The sequence below is a fragment of the Podospora anserina genome, chromosome 1, assembly GCF_000226545.1.
Source record: "Podospora anserina S mat+ genomic DNA chromosome 1, supercontig 2".
In the NCBI taxonomy this organism is placed as follows: Eukaryota; Fungi; Ascomycota; class Sordariomycetes; order Sordariales; family Podosporaceae; genus Podospora; species Podospora anserina.
Window position 1 is genome coordinate 813091 of NW_001914855.1, and position 16061 is coordinate 829151.

Here is a 16061-nt window from a genome sequence, read left to right on the forward strand (position 1 = left end):
CACACATCCTTGCCTTTCCACTTGCAGGGAACGGCGACGCCTAGCGTGGCAAAGTTTTTCTCTGTTGTGTGACGGTTGCGGTATCCATCTTGAGCTCACAGGAGAGCTAGTTTCTTTGTTCAACATCGCCCCTTTCAACAACAGCATCAAACAACAGCATCAAACCTCAGCAGAAATGTCTGGAGAATCCAACTTGAGAATAACCAGTCAAACGTACACCTACTCGTTCTTCATGGGAATAGCATGCTTCACAGAACATATCGGACCTTCTAAGTAAGACCAAGAAACCAAGACTGTGACAAGCATCCTGTAACCGCATCTTAGAAGTATATTCTCCTCACCTTTAAATGCCGAGCTAGTACTCAGATGGGTGACCACTGTGGAATCCTCAGTGTTGTGTGTTTTTGTTCTTTTTTGCTTTCTATCTTCTCTTCCATATAAACCTGAGATGGACCTCTTTTGCTTGCCATAGTCAGCAATTGCAACACAGCCTTCAGCCAGAAATATGAACTTGACAATGCCTACTGTACATAGAAGAATCCAGAAAGCAGATGAAAAAAGTATACGGTCATAAAGGGAATCTATAGAGCAAGGCTTTTAGATACTTTTATCGTGATTTCAAAACTACCAACACCACACGCCATGCCGATCCCGTTAGCTCATTGATTATTTCACTTTGAAAGCAACAGTCTCAAAGGCTAAGCTCCTTCATCTTCTCCTCCAACCATTGTTGAGCCTTGGTGACGGCCTCATCAAGCTTCTCAGGGTTGGAACCAGCACCCTGGCGACTGGGCTCCTTACCGCCCGTCTTACCGCCAATCTACTCGATCTCATTAGCTTTTGTCTTTTGTTGGTCATTTATACTCGGGGCAAACTCACAATCTCGGTAACAGCAGCAGTCCACTGCTCAGCGGTAACACCCTTCAAGTCGGTACCGACATAAACACCATGTACGACAGCTTCATCCTTGCTTCCAGCAAACAGATACACACTCTTGGCCTTGTCCTTGCTCTTGTAGTAAGTCATCACCTCAGAGATGGCCTTGGCGTTGGCAGAGATGGGCAAGTGCCCAACGAACGCCTTGGCGTCCTTGTTCTTCTCATCGGCAAAGAACTTTTGAACGGTAGACAGAGCAGTCCCGCTCTCAGCCTTTTGCCTCTTCTTTTGCTCGTCAAGGACTGACTTCTGAATGGTGGCAAACTTCTTACGCAACTCTTCCTTGGTCAAGACGGAGATGACGAGAGCATCGAGATCGACGGACGCAGCCTTGACCAACGAAACCTTCTCGGGGCCAAACTCCAAGGCAGCAATGTGATCTAGTCTGTCGCTGAAGTCCTTGGCGTCTTGCTGAGCCTGGTGGGCACCGGCGCCCGTGTAGGCGACGATACGTCTGATACCCTTGGCAATACCGCTTTCCTCAACAATGATCAGGTCCTTGATGAGGCCAGTGGCGTCAACGTGAGTACCACCGCAGAACTCAACGCTGAACTGGCGCCACTCAGGGTTCTTGGGGTCCTTGAGCATCTCCTCAACAGAGGCACCGACGGACACCACTCTGACAGGGTCAGGGTACGTCTCACCAAACACGGCACGAAGGCCGTTGATTTCTCTAGCCTCGGACAGGGCAACATCCTTGGCGTACACCTTGAGGTTCTTGCGGATATCGGCGTTGGAGAGCTCCTCAATGCGCTTGATCTCGGGCAGTGTCACCTGCGTCTTGTGGCTGAAATCGAAGCGCAGCTTGTCCTGATCGACGAGCGAGCCGGCCTGGTTGACCGTATCGCCGAGCACTTCTCTCAGGGCATGGTTGAGGACGTGAGTGCCGGTGTGGTTGTTGCGGATGGGTTGGCGACGGAGCTCGTCAAATTCGCACTTGACGACATCACCAGCCTTCAAGTTGCCGTACTCGAGGAAACCGGAGTGAACGACGTAACCACCGAATTCTTGAGTATCGAGGACCTTGAACTCAGCTTCATCGTCAATGATGATCCGACCAGTGTCGGCAACCTGACCACCGGATTCAGCGTAGAAGTTGGTCTTGTCGAGGATGATGCCCAGGGGTGTCTTTGGTGGCACATCCTTGCTGTTCTCGATAAACTCGGAACCGTTGAAGATGAGCTGGATTTTACCTTCGCTGCTCTGCGCAGAGTATTTGGCCTCCGAGTCCGTCCGGGGGATGTTCCGGTCATTCTCCAACTCGGAAATGTGATGAACCGTGAGCTTAGGGAAGGTGGTGACGGCTTCCTTGACCGCCTTGGAAGCCTCGCGAGCCTTCTCCTGGGCAACCTTGACCTCCTCTTCGTCGATGGTAAGGCCGCGCTCCTCGGCCATCAACTTGGTGAGATCCACTGGGAAACCAAAGGTATCGTACAGACGCCAAACATCGGCACCGGAAAGCTTCTTCTCGCCAGCCTTGGTCGCAGCAGCGGCATACTTCTCAAACATGGCCTCACCACGGTCGAGGGTAACAGCGAAAGCAACCTCCTCCTCATCAAGGATTTCTTTGATATCGGCCTCCTTCTTCTTGAGCTCGGGAAACTGCTCGCCCATCTGTTCGACCAAAGCAGGAAGAATCTGGGAGAAGAAAGAACCAATGTTGGCATTGAGGTACTTCCTGGCGTAGCGGACACCTCTGCGGAGAACACGGCGAACGACGTAACCGCGGCCGATGTTGCCGGGAACAGCACCATCAGCGATGGAGAAGGAGAGGAGACGAATGTGGTCGGCAACAACACGGAGCGCGGTATCGACACCATCGACGTCGTCCTTGCCGTACTTGTCGCTGTATGGGCGGGAACCGCTGACTTCGACGATCTTGGCGAACAGAGGGGCGAAAACATCGGTATCATAGTTGGAAGACTTGTGCTGGAGGGCAGATACCAGACGCTCAAAACCCAGACCGGTATCAATGTGCTTTGCGGGGAGAGGCTTGAGGCTCCTGTCCTTTTGCCTGTCGTATTGCATGAAGACGTTGTTCCAGATCTCTACCACGAGAGGGTCGTCCTGGTTGACGAGATGCGCAGCATTTCTCCCACCAACCTTGTCGTAGTGAACCTCGGAGCACGGCCCGCATGGCCCTTGGTCGCCCATTTCCCAGAAATTGTCCTTCATGTTGCCGGGAAGGATGTGGTCCTCTGGTACTCCTTGGTCGAGCCAGAGCTGCTTGGCCTCGAGATCTGGTTCCAGGCCCATGGCTTCGTTGCCCTCGAAGTAGGTCACATAGAGACGATTAGGGTCGAGACCATACACCTTGGTGAGCAACTCCCATGTCCACCCAATAGCCTCCTTCTTGAAGTAGTCGCCAAACGACCAGTTGCCAAGCATCTCGAAGAAGGTGTGATGGTAGGAATCCTTGCCTACATCGTCAAGGTCGTTGTGCTTTCCACCGGCACGGATGCACTTTTGTGTGTCGGCAGCACGCTTGAGCGCAGCCATGGGCTCAGTCTTGCCTACTGTTCCCAGGAACAGGGGCTTGAACTGGGCCATGCCCGAGTTGATGAAGAGCAGTGTCGGGTCATTGTGAGGCACAACCGACGACGATGGGACTGAGGTGTGAGGTTAGCACAGGCTGTTGTAGAAGAGAAGCTAGACTATTGAAGCGCATAGCTGGTGCGAATACATGGCTCGAAGGATGATTTTTTGCAAAAGTGTGTGGCGATATCAACCCCACCAAGGTCAACTTGATCTTGGTGGTTATGATAAGACTGATGAGGCTTGTTGGACCACTGCTACAATCATTGTGATTGTTTTCTGCAAGACATGCAACTCTCTTTGAGCAGAGAAATAGAGAAATATCCAGCTTTGAATAAGGGCCTCTTTGCTGTGGTCATCCTTCGGCCTGTGTAACCAACAGCCAGCATATTTCGATACAGCGTGCATGGAGGGGTAATAGTGTATCGATATCACATACCGATGGTGTGGCCCCGCTCTTCAAAGAACTTCAAAAACGTCTCCCGGACGCGGGGGCCTGTCCACTGGGGTTCCGTCATGGTGTGGTGTAGGCGTTTGAGGTGCGAAGGGAGATGATGACGGGTTCGATAGTAATCCAACAAGGCAGAGGCAGCGTAGTAGGAAGCCGGGGCTGCAGTCCGGAGGGCGGAGGTGGGTGCTCGAAAGTTCGAGAGTGTTGAAGATGGCGGGGTCAAACGGGTTTTGTGGTGGAAGGTTCGCGAGCAATGACTCAAATTCACCACAAAAGCCGATTGATAGCGCGTGCCGCCCCAGCTCCTGGACCGCTCGCGGCAAGACCACCGTAACCACAACGCCTTCTCCATCCGTCCTTTTCTTACAACCTTCCTCTCTCTCTCTCTTCCTCTCTCTCTCTAAACCCTCTTCGCGATATCGGCCTTTTCCCTTTATCTCGAACCAGTCCAATCAATCTCCCAATCTCCTGTCCTAAAGTTCCCGAATCCCACCTTGATTGGCGCGCATTCCGACACCTCACCTAAAGCAATTGGCGAAACAGAGTTACAGGGAAGAGGGAGAAATAAATGCTGGCAAACCCTGCGCCGCGACTGGCCACCCACCACCATATCATGGAGATGGGGAGCTTCCCACCCGCTGTGGGCATGGACCACCACTATCAATATGGATACCTCAATCACAACCCTTTCCAGCAGCAACAAGTTCAGCTTCAACAACAACCACAACCACCGGCATCTCGCCTCTCCCGTAAGCGCAAACCAGATGCCCCCCCAGAGAACAACGAGCGCCTCTCCAAGCGCATGAGCCTGCTGAATCTCGGTATGTACGGTGTGGTGCACAGTCCCCCTCAACGTCATCGTCGCATTCCAGCCCTCACACTAACACCCGCCCCCTTCTCCATAGAACACTCTGGACCCAAACTCTACGTCCCCGTTGAACAAGGTGACAGCCACAACCAATCCTTACCCGATCTCAATGCCATCCATCATCAACAACAACTCCAATCCCAGCGCCGTAGCCATGGCCACCACAAACACACCCCCATGGATGACTCCATGATGCAGCTCGACGACACAAAGCACAAAGTCTACATTTACAACCTCGACGACGAGCTCTCCTCGTCCGACAATGAGACTGACGACGGGAAACTCATCTTCCTCCCCGACATTGAGAAGCACCTCAAGTCCCATCGCATCCCTCCAAACATCCTCGCTTCCCCCTCGCCACAAGAGATGGCCGATAGACAACTTGTTTTGTACCGGGTACCTTCTTCTATCACGGTACCAGAAGAGCAAGACAGCGTGCGCAAGGCTATCATCGAGGCGAGACAACGGATGAGGGAGAAGCAGGAGGCTGAGAGGGCTCTGCCGCGATGAGGGAGGTTCCAGTGGATAGCACGGTCATGTTTTCCGCGCCACAGGCTTCGTCGTCATCAGCAGAGGATCCAGATGCCATGGAGCTCGACTAGGATCGAGATGTCATGCGGCACCGCGACTAGGATCCAGATCCCATGGCGCACGACTAGTGCTCAGATGACGTGAAGCTCGACTACGATCCAGACGAAATGGAGCTCGAATAGAATCGACTTGCTATGGATCTCGGCTAGATTTCGGATCCCACCAAGGTCTGCTGAGATATGGTTGTCATATCGTTCGGCTGTGATTCAGATGCTATGGATCCCGACTGAAATACAGCAAGGCGGCCGTCTTTTTCTTTGTTTGTTTCGTGGGTTGGTCGGTTCAAAGGTTATCAGGGGTTTTGAGGTTCCCATACCTTCACACACGGCGCATTCACGGTATTTCTGTGGCTATCTAGGCACACGGCAACAAATATTGACTTGGGTTGAAATTTAGCGAGGTGTTTTACAGGCAGCGCGTGCATTTATTCTACAAAGCGGACATAGGGACCGGTATCACAGGACATGGCTCCCATCAGGCATGAGTCCGTTATCTTACATAGCGGGCATCCTTCATAATTCTTGATAGGACACCATTAGCTACACAATAACAGAAACATGATTGAAGAAAACAAAATGCTCTTGCGCTGCTTGTAATATTAGGTGTATTTAGGCATGTTTGTAATGAATGCTATAACGTAGGTAATTCCAGAGTGAACCCTACTCGTGAGAGCTGCTGGGCGTTCCGCGCCCTTCTCCTTCTCAATCGAGAAACCCCATTAATGCCCACAGGTTGAGCATTGAGCATGGTCAAGCTTTCCCTCCTTTATTCTGTTCCGTGGTCCTTTCCCACCAGGGGATCAATCATATATACAAATTACGCTCACTCCTCATCCTATTCCAAAACCCTACCCTGCTACCTGCCTTCCCAATCCGATACCGTCTCTTCTAGCTCCTGAACGGGTTGTTGGTATTCCCCGTTCCTTGAGGTTGTAGTGTGAGTGGTGGTGGCCCAGGGGGAGGGGCATACTGCTCATTCAAGCTGCTACTTGGCACTGGCGCGACCACCGCTGGTGGTGGTGGTCCCGGTGGTGGGGAGTAGATATACCCATTATCCTGCGGTGGTGGTGGTGTCGTCCCATTCCCATTACCCTCCCCATATTTAGAGACTCCAGCAGGTGGTTCGTAAACCGGCGGCCGTGGCGCGTTGGGATCGTAGACTGGTGGTGGTGGCATCCCTTGCATGTTGTAGTATTGATGCCCGTCCGCGTTGTAGTTGTAAGGGGTGAAGGTGGATTGGGGGTATCGATACCGGGGGTCGACTTGGGCGAGGGTGGCGCGGTTGACGAGGAAGCGGTGGTATCCCAGCGGGGGGAGGCCGGAGCGGACGCGTTTCCGGGCATGGAAGTAGCCTATTAGGAGGTAGAGGGTGAGGGAGAGGAGGATGGCGAGGAAGAGGGACCATTTGACTATTTTGCCGGCCTATGGGAGAGGGGGGGGGGGGGGGGAATGTTAAACTGGGAGGGTGGGGGTTGTAGGTGGGTGGGGGAGAGGGGACGTACCTTTGTGTTCCAGAAGGAGATGTAGCAGTTTTCGTCGCTGATGAGAAAGCCATCTTCGTCTCGGGTGCAGTTGCGGTAGTAGTAGGTTTGCCTGGGTAGAAGCGTGGCGATGGCCATTGTTTGTGTTGTTTTTGTGTGTGGTGACCGGATGGGATGGGATGGGGAATGTCCGAGGTCCAGAGTTCCAGGAACTCGGATAGGCTGGGTGGCTGCTGCGATGAATTTGATGCACCTGGGTTGAGTTCTATATCGGGAGATGAATAGATGCGATCAAAGAGGGGGACGATAACTTGATCGATCTGGATGAAGGTCGCAAGTTGGTTTTGTACAAATGAGTTTGCCCGAACTCTTTCGATATGCAGAGGTGAAAGGGAAGGAGCACTGTCGCATAAACAAAGAAAGAACTGGAAAAAGCACGAGCGAGGGAGAGAGAGAGACGGAAGGGAGATTGCCGGCCAGTTGTGCCAAGCCTGCCCAGGCCAAAGCGATGATTCCGCGCCGAGAATGAGAGATTCTTCAAAGGTGTTCTTATCACGGACAAAACCACCACAACTTTGCCGATCAAGAAAACGGGCACTCTTTCCGGCTTGGTAGCACGCGCTTGCCGCTGTACCCCGCGGATTATTTAGCGGCTGGTCCCCTGAACCCTGGGGGCGGGTTGAACGCTAAAAAGGCCGGCAGCCACTTGTTTATCGCGATGGCGAGTGGCGCTGATGAGAATGGGTAGCACTGGGTTTCATCGTTGTCTTTGGCGTTTCAGTTCTCCGGGAGGCCGAAGGATGGAAACTTGGAAGACGCAGATTTATTCATGATATTCTGCGGCAATCAAGAAATGAATAATGAGAGTCAACTCTGAAGCAATGGACTATCAAGATGCAATCGGTGATTGCTAAGATGAGGTAGGATATATAGTCAAGGCCTTCTCGTGATATTGGGCGAAAATTGTCAAGGCTATTCTTGGCTACCTCCATCAGGGTCATGGTGTCTCAACCTTGACAACCATTGCCACTTGTCTAGGTATTGGACAGTGTAGCTCATTGGTATTTCTTTGACGAGCGGTTAGCCTGGACGTCCGTCACTTTGCCAATGGAAGATTGAAATGATAGACGACAGGCTTCCGTCCGATGCTCAGTAATCATATCCGCTAGTCTTTCATATAAGTGATAGGTAGTAGGCTTCATTAGCCTAGTCCTGAGACTCCATATATCTGAAGAATATCAAGATTCTGTAGCGCATGGCACCGAGCTTGCAAGAAGTGGCGTTGATCCTAAGCTGGCGGGAGGACGGGATGACTTTTAGGTCGGTACTCGCCTAGGTATCCAAGACGTGTTGAGTGAAATATTGTAACAGTCGGAGTGTTCCTGGAGAGTGACATGATCAAACCAGGATCAAATGTTTAAGATATCGGAGATCAAGAAGATGTAAGTGACAGAATCGGACTAGCTTACCCGGCAGGCAACCGACAGCGCCAGCACGGGCCGCACCCACTGAATGCCGGTTCCAACCGCCGGATCGGAGTGGGGGCGACCGAGACCGACCGATTCTCCACAGCGGCTGCATCAAATTTCAAGATGGGCGTCTTCGGTGCGGAAACGCAGGGTGACATAATGTCAACACGCCTCCGCAGAGCCTCAATCGGCACCGACGAGAAAAAAGCGAAACACCGACCAGTCTAGCCCGGCCCCAGCAAAGCCGACGTACAAGCTAGCTTGCTCTCCCACCACCACGACGGCGGATCCTTAGTTTTCTCGAACGGACCTTCAACACACCGCCAGCCAGCCACACTCTCCAGCGCACCAAACCGTTCGTGATGTGCTAGCAATAGAGTATCGCCCACCCAAACTCGCTCTCTCTTTCTCTCCAACCCCTCTGGAGACCTGGCGGCGGGGTAGCAGCGCACCTTGACGAACCAGCTTTGAATCGGAGGCTAATTTCACCACTGAACAACAAACGAGCAACATCAACCCTTCCCTTTTTCTTTATTGTTACTCCTACTGTTACCCACTGTCGAATCAGCGCCCAATTCAAAAAAGACTCGGTTCATCTCCGGTTATTTCCCCCAACTACCACCACCAAAGATGGTTGCGACAATTAGCGCGGCCCGCGCGCTTCGACTCCCCTACCGATCAGCCTCCCTCCGACTTCTCACCCCCCCGACGACAACACCGTCCCCCTCCCGTTCGAGCCTCCGCGCCGCCTCAACATTCACAACCCGCAAACAAAAACCCCCATCAAAACAGCCCAACACCCCAGGGCAACCACCAACAACCCCAATGAAACCAACCAACGCCCTCCTCTTCTCAACCTGCCCCGCAACCATGCTCGGCCCCTCCTCTTCATCACCACAACAATGCCCCAGTACCAAATATCACTACCACCTCGCAGCCTCCTACATAGCCAAATCCCGGCCCTTCGACCCCCAAACCCACCTCTTCCAATTCAACCCCTACAACCGCCTCTCCCAACCGCCCAAATCCCCCAAACGTCCCAAATCCTCCCGGCCAGAATCAGGTCAGGACGCGTTTTTCATCAGTCAGCTAGGTGCCTCCCCCTCCAGCGGGGAAGTCGCCCTAGGAGTGGCAGACGGCGTAGGAGGGTGGATGGACAGCGGAGTCGACCCAGCCGACTTCTCCCATGCGTTCTGCGACTACATGGCCGCCAACGCATCATCATCCGACCCGCCGTCAACAGCACGGGAGCTCATGCAAAGGGGCTACGAGGCTGTCTGTCATGATGAGAGCATCAAAGCCGGGGGTAGCACCGCCATTGTTGGCTTGTTGACCTCCAACGGGAAGATGGAAGTCGCCAATTTGGGGGATAGCGGGTTTATACTTCTCAGAAGGGGGGGCGTCCACGCGAGCAGCGAACCGCAGACTCATGCGTTTAACACGCCGTATCAGCTCAGCGTTGTGCCGCCTTCTATGCTGTTGCGGGCGGCGGCTTTTGGGGGCGCGCAGTTGATGGATCAGCCTAGGGATGCCGAGGTCACGAGACATGGGCTGAGGCATGGGGATGTGGTTGTTTTTGCTAGTGATGGGCTGTGGGATAATCTGTTTGAGGGGGATATTTTGAGGATTGTGAGCTCGGTTATGAGGGAGAGGGGGGTTTGGAGGGTTAATGGGGAGAGGGGGTGTGTGGTGGAGGAGGATATCAAGAGTGTGACTGAGGGGAAGACGACGCTGCAGGGGAGGCTGGCTACGGAGATTGTTAGGCAGGCGAAGATTGCGAGTGTGGATCCGAAGCTGGATGGGCCGTTTGCGAAGGAGGTGAAGAAGTATTACCCGCATGAGGTTTGGAGGGGGGGAAAGGAGGATGATATTTGTGTGGTGGTGGTTGTTGTTGAGGAGGAGGGTGGGGCGGGGAGTGTGAAGGCGAAGTTGTAAGGGATATGGGTGGGAAGGATATGGGAGGCGTTGCGAATGATATTTTGCATTTTGGGAGCATGAAACGGTTTTTGGGATAGATGGCGCTGCAAGTGGGTCGAAGATGGGAACCATGTATCAAAACAGTCAGAAAGGAATCAAAGCCAGCGTTATTTGCTGATGGCTGAAAAAGAAAACAACCCGTGTGATGTTTAGGGGAGGGGGTATATAGTTTCTAGATTATGTACATAAGGCTGGCTGGCTTTCAGAGCCGAATTGGGAATCATATATATAACCTGATATCTGACAGTTGGTGTCTTTTGTTTAGTGTTCGCAAGCTAGCACTTTGTTTATGGTATTACATCCGGCGCCTCTAAGCCTTCTGCGGCAGCAACTCTCTTCGTTATCCTGTTCTCCGACATCGCCGCTGACTACACCCTCAAGGAAACAGAGCAGGTTACACAACTCAGACATCAGACGGTCAGTCATCCCCGTCAGCGGTATGGTCCGACAAGCCTTATCATCGGCCCTCCAACACAGCAAAAACACAAACATGGGATGAAAAATGTCGTGTAAACACAGTGCTTATCTCACCCTCAATTCAAACCCCTAATTGGCCACAACATGTCCTCCCTGCATTGTCACTCGCATAACGCTCCTCATACTTACTTGCATCTGCATATGTGGTCCCCCCGTACACAACGTCACTATACCTAGCTCTCACACCGTCCTTGGTCCTAACCCGACCGACCAGCAACCGGCCGAACAACGGGTAGAGGCATATGCCACCATCCGACCCACGTTGAACGAACCCTGACTCCAACAATTCAATTCGTCAATCCCCGAACTCCCCAACTCCTGTCCCAGCGGCCATCTAAACCGCAGCGGTGTCACCCCTAGCTTCACCAAGCTATAAACTTTGACACCTCGCCTATTAACTCTAACAACTGCAAGTCTCAAACCTTTTCACAACTTCACCTCTTTCCCATCTCCAATCTCACATCACATCAGCACACACAAGTCATCAAGTTAATCATAAAATATAATCCATTACATCCTAACATTCATCTGTCTTCTCCCTCCCTATCCTACTCCGCCTTAAACCAATCACCCCCATCTTTGTTAATCATAAACAAGAAGACAACACCCATCTCCCTTCCCCTCAGCCAATTAACCAATTACAGCTAGCCTTCCCTTCACGAAAAAAAAGGTACCAACCTATGTACGAGAAGTAAAAAACCCTCACAAAAAACACCCGACAAGAAAGAAAAAAAAACCAAGAAACCAACAACCACCCAAACAAACAAGCCCGGGGTATTATTAGCCAAGTTTTTGGTGACTGTTAAACGCCAGAAAATCTCAACTCAAAACAGCAGCAACAACCCTCATGGTATCAACTTAGTTAAAGAAGACAAGGGCGGCAACAGTACCGAGGACGAGCGCGAGCGAGGAAGCAAAGCGCTGGCCGTTGTTGGTGTTGGGGGGAGCAGTCTCGGTTTCTTGGGCGCGGCGAGTGCTGGTGGGTGGGGCAGTGGTGGTGGTCTCGAGAGCTGAAGGGGGGTTGGTTAGCACACTAGTTTATACTTGAAACTAGAAGTTGGGAGAACATACTGGTAGCAGTGGTGGACTCGGTGGAGGTCTCAGTCTCAGTAGAAGACTCGGTGGAGGTCTCGGTGGAGGACTCAGCAGTGCTGGTGATGGTGGTCACAGAGGTGGTGGCAGAGGTGACGACCTCGGTACCCTCAAGAGGGAAAGCTGGGCTGAAATTGCGGGGGTCCTCGCTCTCGTCCTCAATGACAAAGGCATAGTCGCCGTTCAAGCTGTCGGTGGGAGTGTAGGTGAAGGAGCCGCTAGCGCCGGAGGTGGCTGATATCGAAAGTCAGTCCAAATGTTTCGCAGGTGCCGGTCGATAGCCAGAAGATACTCACTAGTAAGGACCTCGACGGGCTTGAAGCTGTTCTCATTTCCGGCCGTGCCCTTGTAGAGCGAAATCTTGACATTGCCCTCGGCAGAGTCCCACCTGAGAGTGAAAGGCTCGCCGACGACAACATCGTAGTTGGAGTTCGTGAACTTGGGCCTGGCGAGAGCGGCGGTCGCAAGAGCGAGAACGGTGGCGAAAGAGTACTTCATTTTGACTAATTGATGGTGATGGATGTTGTTCTGGATTATACAGAGTAAACGATGGTGGTGGTGAGTGAGATGAAGTACAACTGCGAGTTTGAGCGAACAAGAGGTCAGCTGATGCGACGGTAAATAAGCTTTTGGGATGTGAAGAAAACAGAATTGGCGGTGGGAGGAAAACCGAGGTCGCGGTCGAGGTGGAAACGTCGGGGGAGGATGGATATGGGTGGATCGATTCGAAGAAAGGCGCGCAATCTCGTTGCTGGGGGCACGATCATGTACTTACCACTTGTGGAATGTTGAACGACTCGGTTGAGCTGGTGGTTGGAATGGAAAAACGAAGAGTTTAAAAAACGACTGTGGTGAAAGTGTAATTATTATGATGTAAATGTGGGCAGTCCCGAGACAAGTCACAGAGATATGTGAGTAGTGGTGGTGGTGGGAAAAGGAAGGACAGGCAGGAAGGAGAGGAGGAAGAAGAGCTCTCTCAAAAGAGGAAGAGAGGAAAGAGGCGCAGGGGCCAAAATAGCTAAACAGCCAAGAACGCGTCCTGGAGTTCCAATCTTGTTTGGCGAATGGGGAGGCGTTGACACAACGATTTTACCAGTTGGCGGATCCACCCCCAGAAAAAGACGCCGCGAATGGGGAAAAGCTTTTTTGGCACGGCAAGGCTGGACAGGCACAGACAGGGGAAGGCACAGGGTCTGGGTTTGAGCGGGAAGGGAAGAACCCCAGATCCCGTTCTCTCAAGAGGAACACATGATGGAGGCACAGAGAGGGAGGGAGTGAGTCGCATGATCCCCGCGACAGTGAAACCGAGCACTATTATTCCCTATTCCTCCTCTCTGCCACGCAGTTTGTGTCCTCTACGACACTCCTTCGTGACGGTGCCCGCGGTGCGGACGAGAAGAAAGCACAGCGCCAACAACCACCATGTGGAAATTACTCCTAAATCCAGAATTGCGCCAATTCGGGCTACGACGCTGTTGGTTTCCTGGATCCCTTCCCTGTCATGCGATGTTACACACATTCTTGCCTAGCAGTGACTGACTGTTGGCTTTTGGCTGTCACTTAATCACTGCTGTCAGACGGCATTGTGTGCGCTACGGAAAGTCATTCTTCTCTTGTTGCTCTATCTTCAAGATGACGGAATGCACGTGGGACAGTGGAATGCGATGTGTGCTGTGGACCTCATCTCGCTGCGCTGCATCAGATCGACCCGCTTCAGATGGTTGTGCTCCACGGCGACCCCTTCAGGGTTTTTTGGTTCCTTGCAGAGCTGCAGACCAGATTGTCGTCATTGCACATCACTGCCCCTTCCAGAACCCTTCACCATGTCTCGAATCTGGAATCCGGAAAAACAATGTCTGGAGTTCGGGACCATTTCTGGTATTTCTTCAAATGCCGGGCAACGCAACCGCAGGTCAACCGAGAGGTTATGATGTCGATGCGAGTTACAGAGATATTGCATGTCACAGCATGACGAAGCCCGACGTCTAGAACGGGGGCATATGGCTCACATGCCACTCCTGCCGAGCAGTTTGGTTTGTGCATTGCGGGGTCAAAAGGCACACACCACGGCCACGGCAGCCTGCATCTGGACGTTCGCAACCATGGATATGATGGCGAACTGGTGACCTATGCAGCCAGACGTTACACGGTGATCGCGCCGCCATCCCAACTTACACATATTCAAAGTCTTAGCGCCATAGTAACACGAGAATGCGAGTGACGCTACAGGCCGCTTGAACGCGGGTCAGCGTGGTCACACCAGAATATATTAAAGGAATACATCAGATACCTACTCTGTTAGTGCGGTCAAAAATTGAGTCTCCTCGGGGCTGGGTGGGTGTGGCTGCGCCTGCGATTGAGTGCGCGGCCGGTTTGCCTCCTGACGATAGTCACCATGCAAGATCAGACAGGTCAGGTAGTATTCCAAGCGTCTCTAAACAAAATCTTCGCAGAATGGCAAAGGCCTCGGAAGTATTGAGGGTGAGACTAGTCCGCGAAAGATACACCAATCAAAAAGTCGATTGACTGATAATTGTATGCTGAGGCTTTGTGCCACCTTGGTATACATGCCATCGTGGCGTTGAACTACCATCAAGGTCACGGGGGTTACTTGTGCTCCTGGATGTTCGTATGCGATAGCTCTGTGCGGCAAAACGGGTTCGAGTTGCAAGTTGCTGTCACCGAGTAGGTTTTCAACGGCATCATTCCGTGGTTGTGAGATCAGGCGGCTCTGTCGGAAACAATTCGCTGGCGGATAAACCGTGTAACCTCCGGCAACACACAACCGGATGCCTCAGCTAGATTCTGAATCAACTCCGGGAAGAAAAATCCTGGAACATCATTCGACCTCGGCTTCCAACTTCCCGTGTGAGGATATCCCGAGTTGAATTTTCAACGTGGCCGAGTTGATCAAACAGCAGATATCCAGGTTCAGAATTCAGTGACTTCTATCCAACCGACGTTTCGTACTCCCAAATGTCGGCAGTCATGAGAGCTGGCAGTCGACGACGCCTCTGACAACACCAGTGCGTTCCTCAAACAGGTTGTTCACTGTTGTCCCAAGGCCCCTCATCTTTTCTACAAAATCATCCAGCGAGCCTCCAACGCCAAAGTAAAGCTTCTTTGCGCCAATGACAGCTCTGGCAGAACCGCTTGGTCTGTCTTTCCGCTCTCGCTCAAGAATCAGAAGAAGAGTCTCGCCGAATCTTTCAAGGGCAAAAGGAGAATAAATAGTCTCCGAACCAAGCACAAGAGTCTTGGTGTTATCCGCAAGACTTGGGGCATTCGGTGAGCTGTAGAGAATATCCACAAACTCTGGTGACCAAGCACCAGAAAGAAATCTCAAAGTGATCTGGTTGGAAACCAGAGAGTCCTTGAAAGCCGCGATAATCTCCGGTGTCAGATCGAGTTCTCCGTCGGGTGTAAAAGCCTCTTCGACGAGCGCTACTCGGCTTCGTTGCTGAAGAGCCCAGGCCAAGATGAGATTGGGCAACGTCACCAGATAGAGCACAGAGGGGTTATAGTCTGCAAGCGTGAGCACCAGCGGGTGTCTCGGTTGTGACTTTCTTTCGCTCAAGGCCCAGTGAAAGAGTGCGAGAGAGGGCAAGGCCGTGCCGCAGCCGAGCTGTACACATTGGTCAGCAATTCGTTTCTCGGCAGGAGGTTTAGGGACGTCAGATATTTCGCCGCACCTCGATCAAGACACACGGCTCTTGATTCAAAAAATCGGCCGGCTTTTCCGATGCCAAGACCTTGACCATATCAACACTGCTCTCCCAGCTCTTGAAGCCACCCTCATAAATCCCCGTCTTGACGTCGTGCTCCCCAAGACCAGCCTCTGACTCAGATGGGTTTTCCCCATCATCCTCAGCCATCAGCTGAGCCCGCACATCCCAGAGCTCACGCCTTGGTATTTGGAGTGTGCTACCATCCTGAAGATTGACACCGAGCAGGTTGAAGGCTATCTTGGAGGGTAGCTTCGAAAGCATGTCCTCGAGATCATGGCTGGCTGGTGGTAATTGGGGCTTGTCCTGAACTGGAAATGCACCGGCCCCCGCGGGCGAGGCCACAGCTGACTTCTTGACTTGGGGTGGAGGGGTGAGCGGACGACCATCGTCTTCTATATCATCGCCGGCGAACGAGAATGAAAAGGCCATGGTTCAGACTGGGGGTGGGATCTGCTTC

At 52.4% G+C, this 16061-nt stretch overlaps 7 protein-coding genes across 7 annotated transcripts, besides 1 other annotated feature; 2 read left to right on the forward strand and 5 right to left on the reverse strand.

Moving 5' to 3' along the window:
* The first annotated feature begins 355 nt into the window (after window positions 1–355).
* Window positions 356–406: a sequence feature (rRNA 5S pseudogene ?).
* Window positions 407–691: 285 nt separating this feature from the next.
* PODANS_1_11300 (uncharacterized protein) lies at window positions 692–3486 on the reverse strand (the record flags this gene model as incomplete). Its single annotated transcript, XM_001908759.1, has 2 exons — window positions 692–820; window positions 880–3486. The coding sequence occupies 2 exons, from the start codon at window positions 3484–3486 to the stop codon at window positions 692–694; spliced, it is 2736 nt and encodes a 911-aa protein (XP_001908794.1).
* A 416-nt stretch (window positions 3487–3902) lies between these two features.
* On the reverse strand, window positions 3903–4274 carry PODANS_1_11310 (uncharacterized protein; the record flags this gene model as incomplete). Its single annotated transcript, XM_001908760.1, has 1 exon — window positions 3903–4274. The coding sequence occupies one exon, from the start codon at window positions 4272–4274 to the stop codon at window positions 3903–3905; it is 372 nt and encodes a 123-aa protein (XP_001908795.1).
* A 261-nt stretch (window positions 4275–4535) lies between these two features.
* On the forward strand, window positions 4536–5300 carry PODANS_1_11320 (uncharacterized protein; the record flags this gene model as incomplete). The annotated part of the gene is made up of 2 exons (XM_001908761.1): window positions 4536–4743; window positions 4828–5300. The coding sequence occupies 2 exons, from the start codon at window positions 4536–4538 to the stop codon at window positions 5298–5300; spliced, it is 681 nt and encodes a 226-aa protein (XP_001908796.1).
* Window positions 5301–6268: 968 nt separating this feature from the next.
* PODANS_1_11325 (uncharacterized protein) lies at window positions 6269–6999 on the reverse strand (the record flags this gene model as incomplete). Its single annotated transcript, XM_001908762.1, has 2 exons — window positions 6269–6802; window positions 6883–6999. 2 exons carry the CDS (start codon window positions 6997–6999, stop codon window positions 6269–6271), a joined length of 651 nt encoding a protein of 216 aa, XP_001908797.1.
* Window positions 7000–9155: 2156 nt separating this feature from the next.
* PODANS_1_11330 (uncharacterized protein) lies at window positions 9156–10265 on the forward strand (the record flags this gene model as incomplete). The annotated part of the gene is made up of 1 exon (XM_001908763.1): window positions 9156–10265. The coding sequence occupies one exon, from the start codon at window positions 9156–9158 to the stop codon at window positions 10263–10265; it is 1110 nt and encodes a 369-aa protein (XP_001908798.1).
* A 1377-nt stretch (window positions 10266–11642) lies between these two features.
* On the reverse strand, window positions 11643–12374 carry PODANS_1_11340 (uncharacterized protein; the record flags this gene model as incomplete). The annotated part of the gene is made up of 3 exons (XM_001908764.1): window positions 11643–11794; window positions 11856–12110; window positions 12173–12374. The coding sequence occupies 3 exons, from the start codon at window positions 12372–12374 to the stop codon at window positions 11643–11645; spliced, it is 609 nt and encodes a 202-aa protein (XP_001908799.1).
* Window positions 12375–14862: 2488 nt separating this feature from the next.
* On the reverse strand, window positions 14863–16036 carry PODANS_1_11350 (uncharacterized protein; the record flags this gene model as incomplete). Its single annotated transcript, XM_001908765.1, has 2 exons — window positions 14863–15501; window positions 15569–16036. Coding segments are annotated over 2 exons (1107 nt in total), but the record flags the coding sequence as incomplete, so codon positions are not given.
* Between the last annotated feature and the right edge of the window lie 25 nt (window positions 16037–16061).